Source organism: Orycteropus afer, unplaced genomic scaffold (genome assembly GCF_000298275.1).
Source record: "Orycteropus afer afer isolate SDZICR_OR568_19922 unplaced genomic scaffold, OryAfe1.0 scaffold00392, whole genome shotgun sequence".
Taxonomy (NCBI): Eukaryota; Metazoa; Chordata; class Mammalia; order Tubulidentata; family Orycteropodidae; genus Orycteropus; species Orycteropus afer.
In genome coordinates this window covers 2,853,180-2,868,309 of record NW_006921979.1, presented here as the reverse complement: position 1 = coordinate 2,868,309, position 15,130 = coordinate 2,853,180, and the positions used below count along the sequence as shown (strand labels likewise).

Sequence of the window (15,130 nt, the reverse complement as noted above, 5' to 3'; positions counted from 1 at the left end):
GTCAATGACATGAGACAAAGTATATGTGAACTGCTGTATGGAAAGTGAATTTGCTCTGTAAATCGTCACCCAAATAAAAACAAATAGATTAAAATAAATAAATAAATAAGTTATGTGAACATGTGAAAAAAAAAATAATAAAAAATAAAATAAAATAAGAATACATCCCAATCCAGACATCAATTTGATGTGTAGAGACAGTAATACCTGCTCTCTCTCCTTCTAGTGTCAACTATAACCAGCTGGCCCGACTGGCTTAATATCACCTTTTCTCTCTCCCCAACCTGTCTTTCTCCAGCCTTTCAAAAATAGCCCACTAAGTGGCTCAACCATTCTTATTTTTTTCTGTATTTCTGTATTGATGATTTATATTGAGCAGAAAATGTTTATTGCAGGGTTTGTCAATCTGTGGTAAATGGTGCAACAAACTATATCGAGCCGCAAAGTCAGTGAAGTTTTGGCTCCAAAATCCCCACTGCTCCATGAGCCCTATCTCCCTTACTTTTAACAACTCAGCTTCTTCCATCCTATATTTCTTCTCCATTTGACCCAGTGCTCTTGTCTTACCCTTAAATGGCTGTTAAGTTATCCTTCCTAAGATGTTCATTGTTTGGTGACAACTCTGAGATGTATACACATTTTTTAAAGGACACTCTTGAAGGAAAAAAGGGAGTGACCTTCAGGCAGACACTCTCATTTCCTCTAAACATGTGCAAGAAGTCATTGATGACTGGGAAGACCACATCTGAAAATGTGCCAGTCATTGACAGAGTTCTCTTTATATGTTCCACTCTTCAAAGCTTTTCCACAGGCGTCACCCCATCTGAACTCCCAAACAACCCATCAGGCAGTATTATGATCATGAGTTTACAAAGTAGGACTCTATGAGACATGGAGTGTTTGAGTCTCCAAGGTCACACAACTAGTTAGTATCAGGAAGGCCAGCAGGTCTCCTGGCTCTGCAAGCTCACAGATTAAGTCATTTTCATCACCACAGAGACAATTCTCAAATTCTACCTTCTGGAAAATAATGGCCACGTGGCACTGGCCAGGAAATGTCCTCATATCTGTAATTATCTGTCTCTTGCAGTCCAAGAGTTTCAGAACAAAAGACCTGACTTTTTAAGCTGACCTTCTCTAATACATGGTAATATAAGGAGAACACTTAAGTTCTACCATATGATGTTTCTGCTATACTTATTTTCATGCCATTTAAGTGACATCATATTTGGGCCTCAGGATTGTACTAACCCTATACTAAAGCTACATTTAAAAATCAAATAAGAAAGAACAGAAAATATGATGGGACTTAAAGGTATATCCAAACCTTTCAGTTGGAAAATAAGGAATCTTTGATTCTATTCTGTGTGCTCTAGGCTTTAAACCATTCTGTTATTAAAGTAAAGTTTCTGCTGTCATCTCAAGAACCAACACTATCAGAGAAAGGAGAGGGACACTGTGTTGGCCATGAACCCCCCATCACAGGAATCTTTAGAAGAAAGGTTCATTGAGCTGGGGAATTTTCCTACTGCTTTCCATAGCCATAAAGACCTGGAGGGCATCATTCATCACTCAGCATGAGATACATAAAACTACCCCCTAGGTTGCTCTGGTGGCATAGTGCCTAAGACATCTGACTGCTAACCAGAAGGCTGGTGGTTCAAACTCACCAGCCCCTCTTGGAAGGAAAATTGGGCAATCTACTTCTATAGTGATACTGCCTCGGAAACCCAAGGAGGGGTCGCTAGGAGACGAATCTGACTCAACAGCAGTGAGTTTGGATTCTTGGTTATGTCACAGACCAACAAGAGTCCTTCCAAAGACCCAGTTTCTGACTAAAGTTGCTATCCAGAGCATTTCTGGGTGATAAAATTCATCAGTGTTGCTTTTCATGTAGCTTGAGATTCTCAAAGGGGCAAAGCAAGCATCTATCTCCCCAGCTCTTCATTGAAAAAAAAGTGAGTTTTGTACTCTGGCACCTTTCAGTTGCCTGAGGATCAAGGAGAAACAATCCAAGAATTCCGCCTCATGACTGGTAAATAACCAGAGAGATTCCATTCTTGTGCTTTCTCTCATTCAATCCGGTGAGTCACCCTGAGAGACAGGTATTATTGTCAATTCACAGATGAAGAAAGTGATTCATAGAGAGGACAAGTAACCTGTTCAAGAACTCCCATCTATGAATTAGTGGAGTCAGGTCCCTTCTCTACTTATGCAATTCCTACTCAGTATCAAAGAAGGCTTAGTGGCACAGTGGTTAAGTGCTTTGCTGCTAACCAAAAGATAGGCAGTTTGAACCGTGGGAGAAAAGACCTGGTGACCTGCTCCCATAAAGATTACAACATGTAGGGTTGCTATGAGTCAGAATTGTCTGGACAGCACACAACGACACTCATTATCAAAGGCCAGCTCAAAAATCTTCTTCTCCTGAGAAAATCTTCAAATCATGATCAGGAATTAACCCCTGAAGTCATCTTTAAACTGAACGACTGTTCAGCTAAATTGGTAAACAAGATGTTTGCCATGAGCATTGCTGTCTTTTAAAGTATTATCTATATGGGATCAAACTGACAGCAGTAACTTTATCTAAAGCATAAGTTGGAAGTTTAGGGAATAGTGAGTCTAAGTCAATGGTGGTGAGACCATATGGGTAGAGATAGTGAGAATGGGGACATGATGTGAAGAATGCAATCAGCTTAAATTGAACGTGTAGACGTCGATGAATGGTGTATGGTCTGGGTGTGTATTTTCACCAAAATAAAAATTACAAAGGAGAAAAAGGTGGTGAAAAAAAATAAATAAAACAATCAATAGTGAGAGGGGGAAATAAACTTTTTCCCTAAATGTGGATATTTATGTGTATGCTTTATCCTTCTATTTAAATTATTAATTCCTTAGGGGTTATACATTACCTGATTTGATCAATTGTTCATGATAGATACTCAGTAAGTTTAGTCGGATGAATAAGTGGATAAACCTCATGTGTCCACGTCATAGACTCTCCAGGCAGATTCGCCAGTGTCAGACAGTTAGTCAGGAGAACAGTGGAAAGCACACTAGCCTCTGTTATGGCCTTTTTTTCCCAATTTCTCTATTTCCCTCCAATCCTGACCCAGGGACTTATTTCTCTTATTCCATTTGAATGGACCTACCCAACACATCAGTTAATAGGTAGAAAGTTTTGTATAATAATACAAACGTTTCTTCCTAGAAGGTTTTGAGGAGAGTTTGTCTTTCTTATGAGGTTTCATGTTTAGAAGAGATAGTTAAGGAAAACAAAAGCCAAATAAAGATATAAATAGATATAAAGAGAGGTTGCCAATTCCACCTCAGATTCCTAGAGCACATCCAGATGGCAGTGGCAGTGAACAAGTGGGCTAGTCCCTCCTCCAGTGTCCTCCCTAACTAACTAGATTGCTGTGAAGTGTGACTTGAGATCTAACTAATGAAATCCGACTTAGCAGGGTCACCGAGGCTTCTGAAGCATGAGTCTGCGTTCCTCAAGTCAGTGTAACAGAATCTGAGCCGTGCCCACAGAGGGTGGGCCAGAAGGCTATCTGGTAGCAAGGGCACTGCTGGGGCTTTAGAATAACAGCACGTGGCTGTAATGGAACCCCATCCCAGGACATTTAGCCAGTTAATCATCTCAATTACCCATCTTTTATTCATAAACACAGAGGAACATTTGCTTTGACTACTCACTTTGCCCTTTCAGGTTTTATCAATATTATATTGTCCCAATTTTTTCCTTTATGTCACATAAAATACACCAGCAGAGTTAAAAGTATCTTTTCACCGAGATGTCAGTATGGACATTGGACTGGGACAATCTGGTCACTATTGCTCCCAGAACCAGTGTGAGAAGCACATGTAGTTTAAGCATAAGGCTTAAGTAGTTCTTTGGACCTCATTAAGACTCTAAATCCACAGAGCTATGAGACAAATAACCAGGTAATCTGAGGCAGGAGGAGACCTTAGTACCAAATAGCCCTTATTATTGCCTCAATTGTCCATTCCATTTCAGCCTTAAGGGGGAGATTTTAAATGGCAGGATTATCTATTTTATTTCTGAATGTTAGAAACACAACAGGATATTCTTAGCAACAGTAAATCCATTAAATTTCATCACAAGTGGAGCTCAATCTCAAGTCCCCACAAACTCAAATAATACTCTTTTCACAGGTTCACATTTCTCCTTCCTTAATGGTAAGTAAGTAGATAAAAATGCAAATCATTGACCAAGACTGTTTACTTGTCAATATTCCCAAGCTACTTCTGGGCAAGAATTGTTTTTATTCACTATTCTGCCCCTGGAGTCTAGCTCATCACTTGTTGTTGGGTGCCATGGAATCAATTCCGACTCATAGCAACCCTACGTGACAAGTAGAACTGCCCCACGAACTGTAATCTTTACAGAAGCAGGTGGTCAGGTCTTTCTCCCACAGAACTGCTATGACATAGATGCTGTAGCAGAAGGATTTGGAGTCAGACCTCTAGGTTTTGTTATCACTAGCAATGTAGGCTCAATGAATCTCGCTGGGCCTCAGTTTCCTCATCTGTAAAATATGCATAATAATACCAACTCAGAGCATTTGTGTGGTAATTTATGAGTTAATGTGTGCAGAATGCTAAGCAGACTCAAAGTATGTCAACAAATGATAGCTGTTATTTGCATTGTCTTCTGAATTTAGCTATGAGCCATTGTTTTGGGAAGTTCTGTGGATTCTGAGGGGACAAGACTTTAGTTCACCTATAAGAAGGGAGAAAATAACACATACGATGTCTTTTTTTTTTTTTTTTTTTAAGTTTATTGTCAAAGTCTCTAGTCTATCACTCTCAAAGTGTGCTTTGGGGATTCTTAAGGATCTCTGTAAGGAGCCCTGGTGGCAGAATGGTTTAGCACTCTGTTGCTAACCAAACGGTCAGCAGTTCAAACCCACCAGTGGATATAACCTACATAATTTTGATGTTTCTCAGGAGAAAATATCTGGTGATCTGCTTCCATAAAGAAACCCTATGGGGCACTTCTACTCTGTCCTATCCGGCCAATATGAGTCAGAATTCACTTGAAGGCACTCAGCAACAGGGATCCCTGCAATGCTTCTGGGCTCCAAAAGTCAAAACTATTTTCTTTATAACATTGTTAAATATTCAATAAAACATAATGGTCATTTGTGTCAGGTGCAAAACCCTTCTGAGAACAGTTCATCAAAAGGGCCAGTTGTGCCAGGCGCAAACCTGGACAGAACAACGGGGCATTTTCAAAGTATTCTCATTGCAAAAACTTTCCCAAAATGAACAATTTTAAAATGTTTTTGATTCACTGTATCACTCTACCAAAACAACCAATTCCTACCAGACAAATATGAAATTAATGACAGAAAGCCCCTTACTTTGTAGGGCCCTCCCTTCTGTTAAAGACATATTTAAAATCCAGTCATAATAATTTCCCTACTCAAAAAACAAACTCACTGCCACTGAGTCGGATCCAACTCATAGTGACCCCTCCTTGGGTTTCCGAGGCAGTATCACTACGGAAGTAGGATTGCCCAACCTTCCTTCCGAGGAGTGGCTGGTGGGTTTGAACCGCCAGCCGTCTGGTTAGCAGGCAAGTGTCTTAGCCACTATGCTACCAGAGCTCCTACAGAGGTAAATTGCCCCATCTTCCTTCCAAGGAGTGGCTGGTGGGTTTGAACTACCAGCCTTCTGGTTAGCAGTCAAAATGCCTTAGGCACTACATTACCAGTGCTCGTGGAAATCCCCTAAGTACCTTTGAAAATTCTGCTTAAGTGAGCTCCTTTTGGGACACTCCCTATCCTCCAACAGCTCATGGCTCAGTTAGACCCATTGCCATTGAGTTGATTCCGACTCATAGTGACACTCCTTGGGTTCCCAGGATTGTAAATCTTTATGGGAGTAGATTGCCTCACTTCCTCCAAGGGAGTGCCACCAACATTGTGGTTAGCAGCCGAATGCCTTACCCACCACACCACCAGAACTCCTTAAACCCTGTGGATTCTAACTGACTCATTAATCAAATTTGTTCTTTCAGTAAACATACTATTTGCCTCTTTCACTCTCATGTGTTCACCATTGTAAGGTGGACTTTTCCAGAGACAACATGATATGTGATGATGTCACACAACAGCTAATGGAATGTATACTTGTACATTCCTGTGCTTTTGAAATTTCTATTATCATTTATAATAAATGTCCACAGTATACCCTACATAATTTTGATACCCTCAATAATTTTTTAGAGTGTAAGAGTCCTGAGACCAAAGCGTTCCAGAATCTCTGCTCGACAGTCTCAAGTTAAAGGGTCACTCCCCCATTTCAAAATCTGCAATGCGAAAACACCAAACTCTTAGCTTTGAGACTAAGACTAGCCTCCAAAGCTGCTCCGCCTCTATTTTGTCATTGTGTTTCAGGTTGTCTGAGTCCGACTTCCCCAGTGAGGAATGGTTGTGGGATTACGAGAAGCATGGCCATCGACATTCCATGATCAGAAGAGTCAAGAGGTTCCTGAGTGCCCACGAACACCCCCCAAGTCCCAGGAGGAGAAGCTTCGGGAGGCAGACCAGTGACAGCTCCATGCTCTTCCCACCAAGCGACCTCAGCCCAACCAGGGATCTGCTGGATGTTCCCAGGAGAAACCCCCACAGGGCCTCACCCACCCGGAAGCAGCCCTTCTCCCTGGAAGGGAGCCCCAAGCTGCGTTCCAGCATGGGAGAACTGTCTACAATTCGAGAAAATAGCCAGACAAGCACTTTACAGAGCCTGACTCCTCAGTCCAGTGTGAGGGCTTCACCTGTGAGGGCATCCCCAACCAAAATGCTACAGGTCCCTGAAGTACTGATCACCACAGCTGAAGCACCAGTGCCCAAGTCAGATGTCCACCACCATGATTCCACCGATTCCCTCTTCAACTCTGAGTTTACTGGGGTTCAGCCAAGCAGTACTGAGCAGCAGGACGACCCTGTGGGTCCAACCCTATCCCCCTTAGAGAAGGATACACCTCCTAGGGGTCCCAGTCCCCAGACTATTTCAGCCAAAGCTGAGGAAAATATATTTAAATGTGCTTTTGAGGAAGACCCTGGTGGTAATGATAGTTTCCTAAAAAGGTGGAGTCTTTCAGGGTTCCTGGTGTCCAGCCACACCTCCCTGACAGGCCTAAATTCAGATCCAGGTAGCCCCGAGCCCCCTCTTTTACTCAATATAGAAACATCTTCAGAGAGCAGTGGAATCATTACAGCCAGATCTCAAGTCTTTCCTGATATGCTGGACTTAGTGGGAAACCTGGACACCAAGGAAACTGATATCATAGAGGTTAATAACGAGCAAACTGAGGAATCGCCCAAAGGAAAGCCAGAAAGTTCTAGGACCTCATGCTAACATAGATTCTTCCCAAAAGTTTAGCATTTCTCCCAGAACACATCTGGGGCTGGTCAAGGCAATAGTTTTTGTTTGTTTGTTTGAATTATCACACTATAAGCTACTTAAAACTTTGAGGGCATTATGATCTTGACTTTCTGAAAACTAAGAAATTCAAACACATTCATGTCATCCATCACAAAGTAGCTTTCATGGAAGTTATACAGACCACAGTGATGTATCTTAACCAAATAAGGAATCTTAAAAATATGCATATGACATATATTCATAGTTTGTTTGCTAGTTTTGGAAAGAACCTTATATATTATAGACCAACCTCTTCATTTTACCAATAAGGCCCAGATACAAAGGATTCTCTATTTTACTTTTTATCTTTCTTTTCTTTTCTTTGTATTTCTTTTTTTCAACTCTAAAGACAGAGAGGTAGATTAGATAATGCTTCAAAGGCTCTTCCTAATAAGGATTCTTTGAGGCTTTCTAATCCTCTTACTTGTACTTTTAATAACTATTTATTATCATTTCCTAATTCTTAAACTTCATCCAAAACAAAAAAACCAAACCCACTGCCATTGAGTCAATTCCAACTCATGGCAACCCCCACTGGGTTTCCAAGGCTGAAAATTTTACAGAAGTAGAATGCCTCATTTTCTTCCTGTGGAGCAGCTGATGGGTTTGAACCAGCAACCTCTGGTTATCAGCCAAATGTCTTACCCACTACACCACCAGTTAATCTTCATCAGCATCAGAAAACTTCATCTTTCTGCAATTTCCTCTTCTACTTTCAGGTCTTCATATTTCTCTCTTCCCCTTTAATTTTCTCATCTTTTTTCCCTTCCCTTCTCCCTAGTTTTGCTCCTTCTCTAATACTAATGTCCCACCTACCAAGTTATAATATTTTCTTTTTTCTTTTTTTTAGTATATATGCTGCCGAAGCAAACACTATAATATTTTCTCTTACCAACTCAGTTGCTTACTTTTTGTCATGCTTTTTTTAAAAAAAAAAAAAAAAGCCATTGGCAATGTCTCCCACAGAATAATCAAAGCTGTCCACAAATCCAACTTGGCACACCCCCAGCTTCTCAGTGGAAGGGGCATCAGAGTCGGCAGTATCCCACTACACCCTTGGCAGCCATTGCCATGTCTTATGCTTCCACTCTTTGGTCTTGAACGCTGGAGAAAATGAAGCCAAGAGGACAAAACCAAATACTATGGAACCAAAGCATAGCATGCTTTCTATCTACTTAACTCCAAATCTTAAGCAAATATCCCAATCGTGTCACAACATGGGACCAGTTACTGTGTCTACCAGATAGTTTGGGACAAGGTGGGATATTGGAGCTGGGAGATTAAGGGGGTCCATGACTACATAATGGGGATCAGACATTTACTAACCCCCTCCAAGGAGCCCTTGGGTTAGCTGTTAGTTTGAGGATCCCCAACTTTGTCTGGAAAGTCATGTCTTATGCATGCTACTCTCACTATACCTGTCATATGATAAGCTTGAGTACCTGTGACTTAATAAATAAAATCACAATGACAGCTACCATTTGTTGAATGCTCACAATGTTCCAGACAACAGAACATAAAGTTCACAGATAAGTAACTTCACTACTCCTCATAAGAGTCATATGAGGTGGATCTACATTACCTACATTTTGAAGATGAGGAAAACAGAGGCTATGGAGAAATAAAATATTTTGCCTAAAACCATACAACCAGGAAATGTGCTAGAGTGCAGAGTCAAACCCAGGCTTAAAAGAGCCCACACACACTCTCAACCATTGTGCTGTTTGCTGTCCTGTCTTTAGGGCCCAGAACCTGCCAGCAATTTGCTCAGAATTCCAGAAACTGTCCCATGAGAGCCACATCAGGTTCATGCTGAGCCTCTCCAGCTTTGGAGGCCTGGAGTGGTGGAGGTGATGAGCCAAGTCAGTGGCACCATAAGAGAAGGAAAGAACAGCCTTCTTGTTTAGGGGCCAGTCATCCCTAAATTCTTGAATTACAGGGAAAAAGTTAGTGGTCCTTTACCTAACTGAACACTGGGCCCCAGTATCAGGGTAGAGTTACTTCTAGAGAGGGAAGGGGAGAGAATGCAAAATACAGGGCTTGGGCTTGCTGTACTCTCTGGATTGTGGATGCCATTTAATGTAGAACAGAACTGAGCCTGTTCTTGGCACTGACAAGCCAAAACACAAAGCTACCAGGCCATGTGACCATTTGTCTAGGTGGCAAAAGTTTCTAGAACTCAGGGTTAAGTAGGTAATGAAGAGCTCATTGTGTTTTTGCAAATTTGGTCTGCATTGCACTAAAAATACTCTTATTTTAGAATGAATACTGAATACAGAATTTCTTTATCTGCTCTGGGCAATTGCTCTGTTGAATTTATAGGTGAATTCAACTGCATATACTCAGTGAATAAATGGGTCATTACTCAGTTTTCAGAGAAGGGAGAAAATGGGAAGTTGACCTCAGATTTTGAAGAACAATTGAGGAGCTTTGGTGGCATAGTGCCTGTTCTGGTTACCTAGTGCCACTCTGATAGGAATATATACCACAAATGGGATGGCCTTAAGAAACAGGAGTTTATTTCTCACAGTTTGGAGGCTTGAAGTCCAAGTTCAAAATGCCAGGCTCTAGGGGCTGTGTGAAAACCCCTTGACCTTGGGCTTCAGCTCTGCCTCTTGCTCCCGGCCCACTGAATCTAGAGGCATCTCTTCACTCAGGCAACTAGTGGCTGCTGAGGATAACAAGCCCAAGGTCTACAAATAAAATGACACAGTCCCGATGTTACCAAACCATATGGCAGGCCATTAATTCAAGTCCGTGGTAAGTCCCAGGGTCAGCAGAGCATGGCAGGCTGCTGAACAATGACATGGCTACATGCAGGGTCCAAGCATGCTATAAGCTAGAGACCATTTCCCAAGACTTCTGCTTATATACAGGAAGCAGACCACATTCCTTAAGGCAGCTACTCAGCTGTTCACATTAGATTCCACCATGGAGTTGATTTCTAGTCTCATCATGGGCAATACTCCATCCAGCTTCCCAGCCACTCAACCAAGCCTAGCCAAGTTGACACACAAACTGAACTACCACAGTGCTTAAGGCATTTGACTGCTAACCAGAAGGCTGGCAGTTCAAACCTACCAGACACTCCTCGGAAAGAAGACTGGGCAATCTACTTCCATAGAGATACCACCTCAGTACAGTGCTGTCAGTGATAGGGTAATATCCATCTGCTTACAAGGGAAACCAGTTAATATGACCATTATTGAAATTTACATGTTGTTGTTGTTCTTGTTATGTGCCGTCCAGTCGGCCCCGACTCATAGCGACCCCTCCTTGAGTTTCCAAGGCAGTATCACTACGGAAGTAGGAGTGCCCAACCTTCCTTCCGAGGAGTGGCTGGTGAGTTTGAACCGCCAGCCTTCTGGTTAGCAGTCAAGTGCTTTAGCCACTATGCTACCAGAGCTCCTATACCAACCACTAAAGCCAATGATGAAGAAATTGAAGATTTTTACCAACTTCTGCAGTCTGAAATTGACCAAACATGCCATCAAGATGCATTGATAATTACTAGTGATTGAATTGTGAAAGGTGGAGACAAAGAAGCAGCATCAGTAGTCGGAAAATATGGCCTTGGTGATAGAAATGATGCTGGAGATCACATAATAGAATTTTGCAAGAACAATGACTTAGTCATTGCAAATACCATTTATCAACAACATAAATGGCAACTATACACATGGACCTTGACAAATGGAATACAAAGGAATAAAATCAATTGTATCTTGGAAAGAGACAATGGAAGAGCGCAATATCATTAGTGAGAACAAGGCCAGCATCCAACAACAGAACAAATCAACAATGGCTAATATACAAGCTTAAGTTGAAGCTGAAGAAAATTAAAACAACTTCATGAGAGCCAAAATATGACGCTGAGTATATTCAACCTGAATTTAGAGACCATCCCATGAATAGATTTGACTCATTGGACACCACTGACTAAACACCAAATGAATTCTGGGATGACATCAAAGACATCATACATGAAGAAAGCAAAAGGTCATTGAAAAGACGGAATTGAAAGAAAAGGCCAAAATGGATGTCAGAAGAGAATCTGAAACTTGCTTTTGAATTGAGAGTAGCTAAAGCAAATGGAAGAAATGATGAAGTAAAAGAACTGAACAGAATATTTCATAGGGTGACTCACAAAGACAAAGTATTATAATGAAATGTGCAAAGACCCAGAGTTAGAAAATGAAAAGGAGAGCACATGCTCAGCATTTCTCAAGCTAAAAGAACTGAAAAAAAAAAAAAAATCAAGCCTCAAGTTACAATGTTGAAGGATTCTATGGGCAAAATATTGAATGATGCAGGAAGCATCAAAAGATCAAAAGAATACATAGAGTCACTGTACCAAAAAGAATTGGTCAACATTCAACCATTTCAGGAATTACCATATGATCAAGAACTAATGATATTGAAGGAAGATGTCTAAGCTGCACTGAAGAAATTAGCCTTTTCTTTCTTTCCTGTCTTTTCAATGACCTTTTGCTTTCTTCATGTATGATGTTCTTGAAATCATCCCACAGCTTGTCTGGTCTTCAGTCATTGGTGTTCAGTGCATCAAATCTATTCTTCAAATAGTCTCTAAATTCTGGTTAGATATACTCAGGGTGGTATTTGGGTTCTCATGGACTTGTTTTAATTTTCTTCAGCTTTTACTTAAACTTGCACTTGCATATGAACCATTGATGGTCTGTTCTATAGTCAGACCCTGGCCTTGTTCTGATGTCTCTTTCAACAGATATGGTCAATTTGATTCCTATGTAGACATATGGATATTATCCTATTACTGACAGCACTGTACTTCAGGATAGATCTTGAGATGTTCTTTTTGATGGTGAAAGCAACACCATTCCTCTTCAATTTGTCATTCCTGGCATAGTAGACCATGTTGTTGTTATGTGCCGTTGAGTCAGACCCAACTCATAGCGACCCCTCCTTGGGTTTCCAAGGTGATACCACTACGGAAGTAGATTGCCCAACCTTCCTTCTGAGGAGTGGCTGGTGGGTTTGAACCACCAGTCTTTTGGTTAGCAGTTAACTGACAATATGATTGTCCAATTCAAAATGGCCAATATCAGTTCATTTCAGCTCACTAATGTCTAGGATATTGATCTTTATGTGTTTCCTTTCATTTTTTACAACTTCCAGTTTTCCTGGATTCGTACTTCACACAAGCTACATTCTGATTATTAATGGATATTCACAGCTGTTTCTTTGCATTTTGACTCATGCCACATCAGCAAATGAAGGTCCCAAAAGCTTTAGATCATCCATATCTTAAGGTTGTATGGTGTACTAAATTACATGTATGGCTTTTCTAGCCATAGTCTTTGTAACTCCCCCTTTGCCATGAGCAACTGGGTACCTGATTGTTAGTTTTCCACCCAGGATATTTCTGTTGAAGCAGCATGAAGCAATCTTCTGGGAAGTTTGCACTCTCTCTCAGGTGTATAGAACTCTGATGTTGAAATTGGTTGGTTTTGGCCACTCTTCCAAGCTCAAAAGGAGCCCTCCTAGAGGCAGAAGGAATCTCACTGCCAGCTGAGAGAGATGTGCTGCTGAGAGAAATGTGCTTTCTGAGAGACATGAGAGAGACATGCTGCTGAGAGATGTGAGGGAGACACTGCTGAGAGAGAGACATGAGAGAGGCTGAGAGAGGTGGCTGGCTGAGAGAGATGGCTAGCTGAAAGAGACTGAACATGTTCTTGAATTTGAATTGTATCCTGTTTCTTCCCTAATAAACCCCATAATCTGTGAGTTCTATGTGGCCACTGCAGTGAATTATCAAACCCAGAAGAGAGGTAGTAGGTGCCATGGGGGGAACAAGGTTAGTAAGAGGGCTGGAGGGTGGTGACAAGTCAGGCCTCACAAGAGCAGACCTTGAGCTGCTGATGGTGATTCTATCTTCCTCTTGTGGAGTTAGAGGAGGTCCTTGCCCCTTAGCAGGTTGACTCTACTTTGAGGAGGCATCTCTTCCCCAGTCATATTTTGTGTGTCTTCCAACCTGAGGGGCTCATCTTTCAGCACTATATCAGACAATATTTTACTGCTATTCAGTGGCCAATTTTTTCGGAATAGACCTGGTCACACCCTTCTTCCTAGTCTATCTTATCCCAGAAGCTTTGCTTGAACATGTTGACCATGGGTAACTCTCCTGGTATTTGAAATACCAGTGGCATAGCTTCCAGCATCACAGCAACAGGCAAGCCACCACAGTTCAAAAAACTGACAGATGAGTGGTGGTGGTAAAATGGAGTGTCAGTGAAAAAGAGGAAGACCTTCAATGAGATGGATTGACACAGCAGCTGCAACAATGGGCTCAAACATAGCAAAGATTTTGAGGATGGTGCAGGATGGGGCAGTATTTCAATTTTTTGTACACAGGTCTCTATGAGTTAGAACCAATCTATGGGACCTAAGAAGAACAACAATGAACCCTAATTTTTAGGACAATCTTTTCCACTGCAATGGCCATTGAAATGAAAGAATCAATTTATAAAAACAAGATTGTTCTCTTATTTCAAATCTTACAAAACCAAGAAGAATAATCGAAACCCATTGGCAAAGATTAAGAGACATGAGGCCAACATACATTCTACTGCAAACTCTCCTTCTATTGCCTCTGTGTTTGCAGCCAGCTGAGTCCTGGGCATGGCAAACAGAAAACTGAAGCAATTACCCTGGAAATTGTTGTTGTGGTTGTTGCTATGTGCCGTCGAGTCAGACCCAACTCATAGCGACCCCTCCTTGGGTTTCCGAGGCAGTATCACTATGGAAGTAGATTGCCCCATCTTAGGGGCCAGAAAACCACATTTTCTCCAATTACTCAAGTTGGGGCTGAAGATTAAGTTTTTGTGTTTTATTTAGCTTCAAGTCTGAATTAATTCAGATCATAGGCCCAAATCATCCTTTTGCCACAGGAAAATTCAGCCAGTATGAGTTACCTGGAAAAATCTTAGAGCTTCTAGTTTTAGGAGCTTGCCTAGCAGAGGCATCAAAGGGAATGCTGTATCTTGTATCCTATAAACAAATAAGGCATCACAAAATGTAGGTTTTCCATTGAAATGCTCATGTGCCCCAGGTTATCTAGGTAAGTGGTTCTCAGCTAGAGGCAATTTTTCCACCCAAGGGACATTTGACAATGGTTGGAGACATTTTTGATTGTCATACTGGATACTGCTATGGCATCTAGTGGGTTGACGCCAGAAAGACATAGGACAGGCCTCCACAACAAAGAATTATCCAGCCAGAATACAAAGTTTGAGAAACCTTGCTTCAGACCAAAAAGATGGTAAAAATGAAACAACCATCAAGGAGATTAATGAAGAGAGATGACCTAGAGAAAGAAAACAAATGAACCCAGCAATTGGCTAAATTCCTAATTGATGTGTGCTCTGAAATAATCACCATTTCTTGATGCTAAAGGGACTGATATCTCAGATCCACAAAAACTAGATTTGAACCTGAGGTATACCCTTAAAGAATACCTTGGATGGTTGTTGCTGTCTTTGGATGTCATTGCTAGTATGACTGTAGTTTTCCAAGAGTGTACCTTATATATTTACAAAACAAAAAGAACAGCTGTCAAGTCAATTCCTGCTGATAGTGACCATATATACTACAGAGTAGAACTGTTCTAGAGGGGCTTCTTACAGAAGCAGAT

General features: G+C 41.3%; 1 protein-coding gene across 1 annotated transcript in view; it reads left to right on the top strand.

Annotated features, from left to right (window-relative positions):
• BEST3 (bestrophin 3) overlaps positions 1-7,395 on the top strand; it is a 51,943-nt gene extending 44,548 nt beyond the window's left edge. The window contains exon 9 of the mRNA XM_007953404.1: positions 6,432-7,395. Within this exon, the coding sequence (XP_007951595.1) occupies positions 6,432-7,395 (964 nt within the window). The remainder of the gene's footprint in view (positions 1-6,431) is intronic.
• The last annotated feature ends 7,735 nt before the right edge of the window (positions 7,396-15,130 follow it).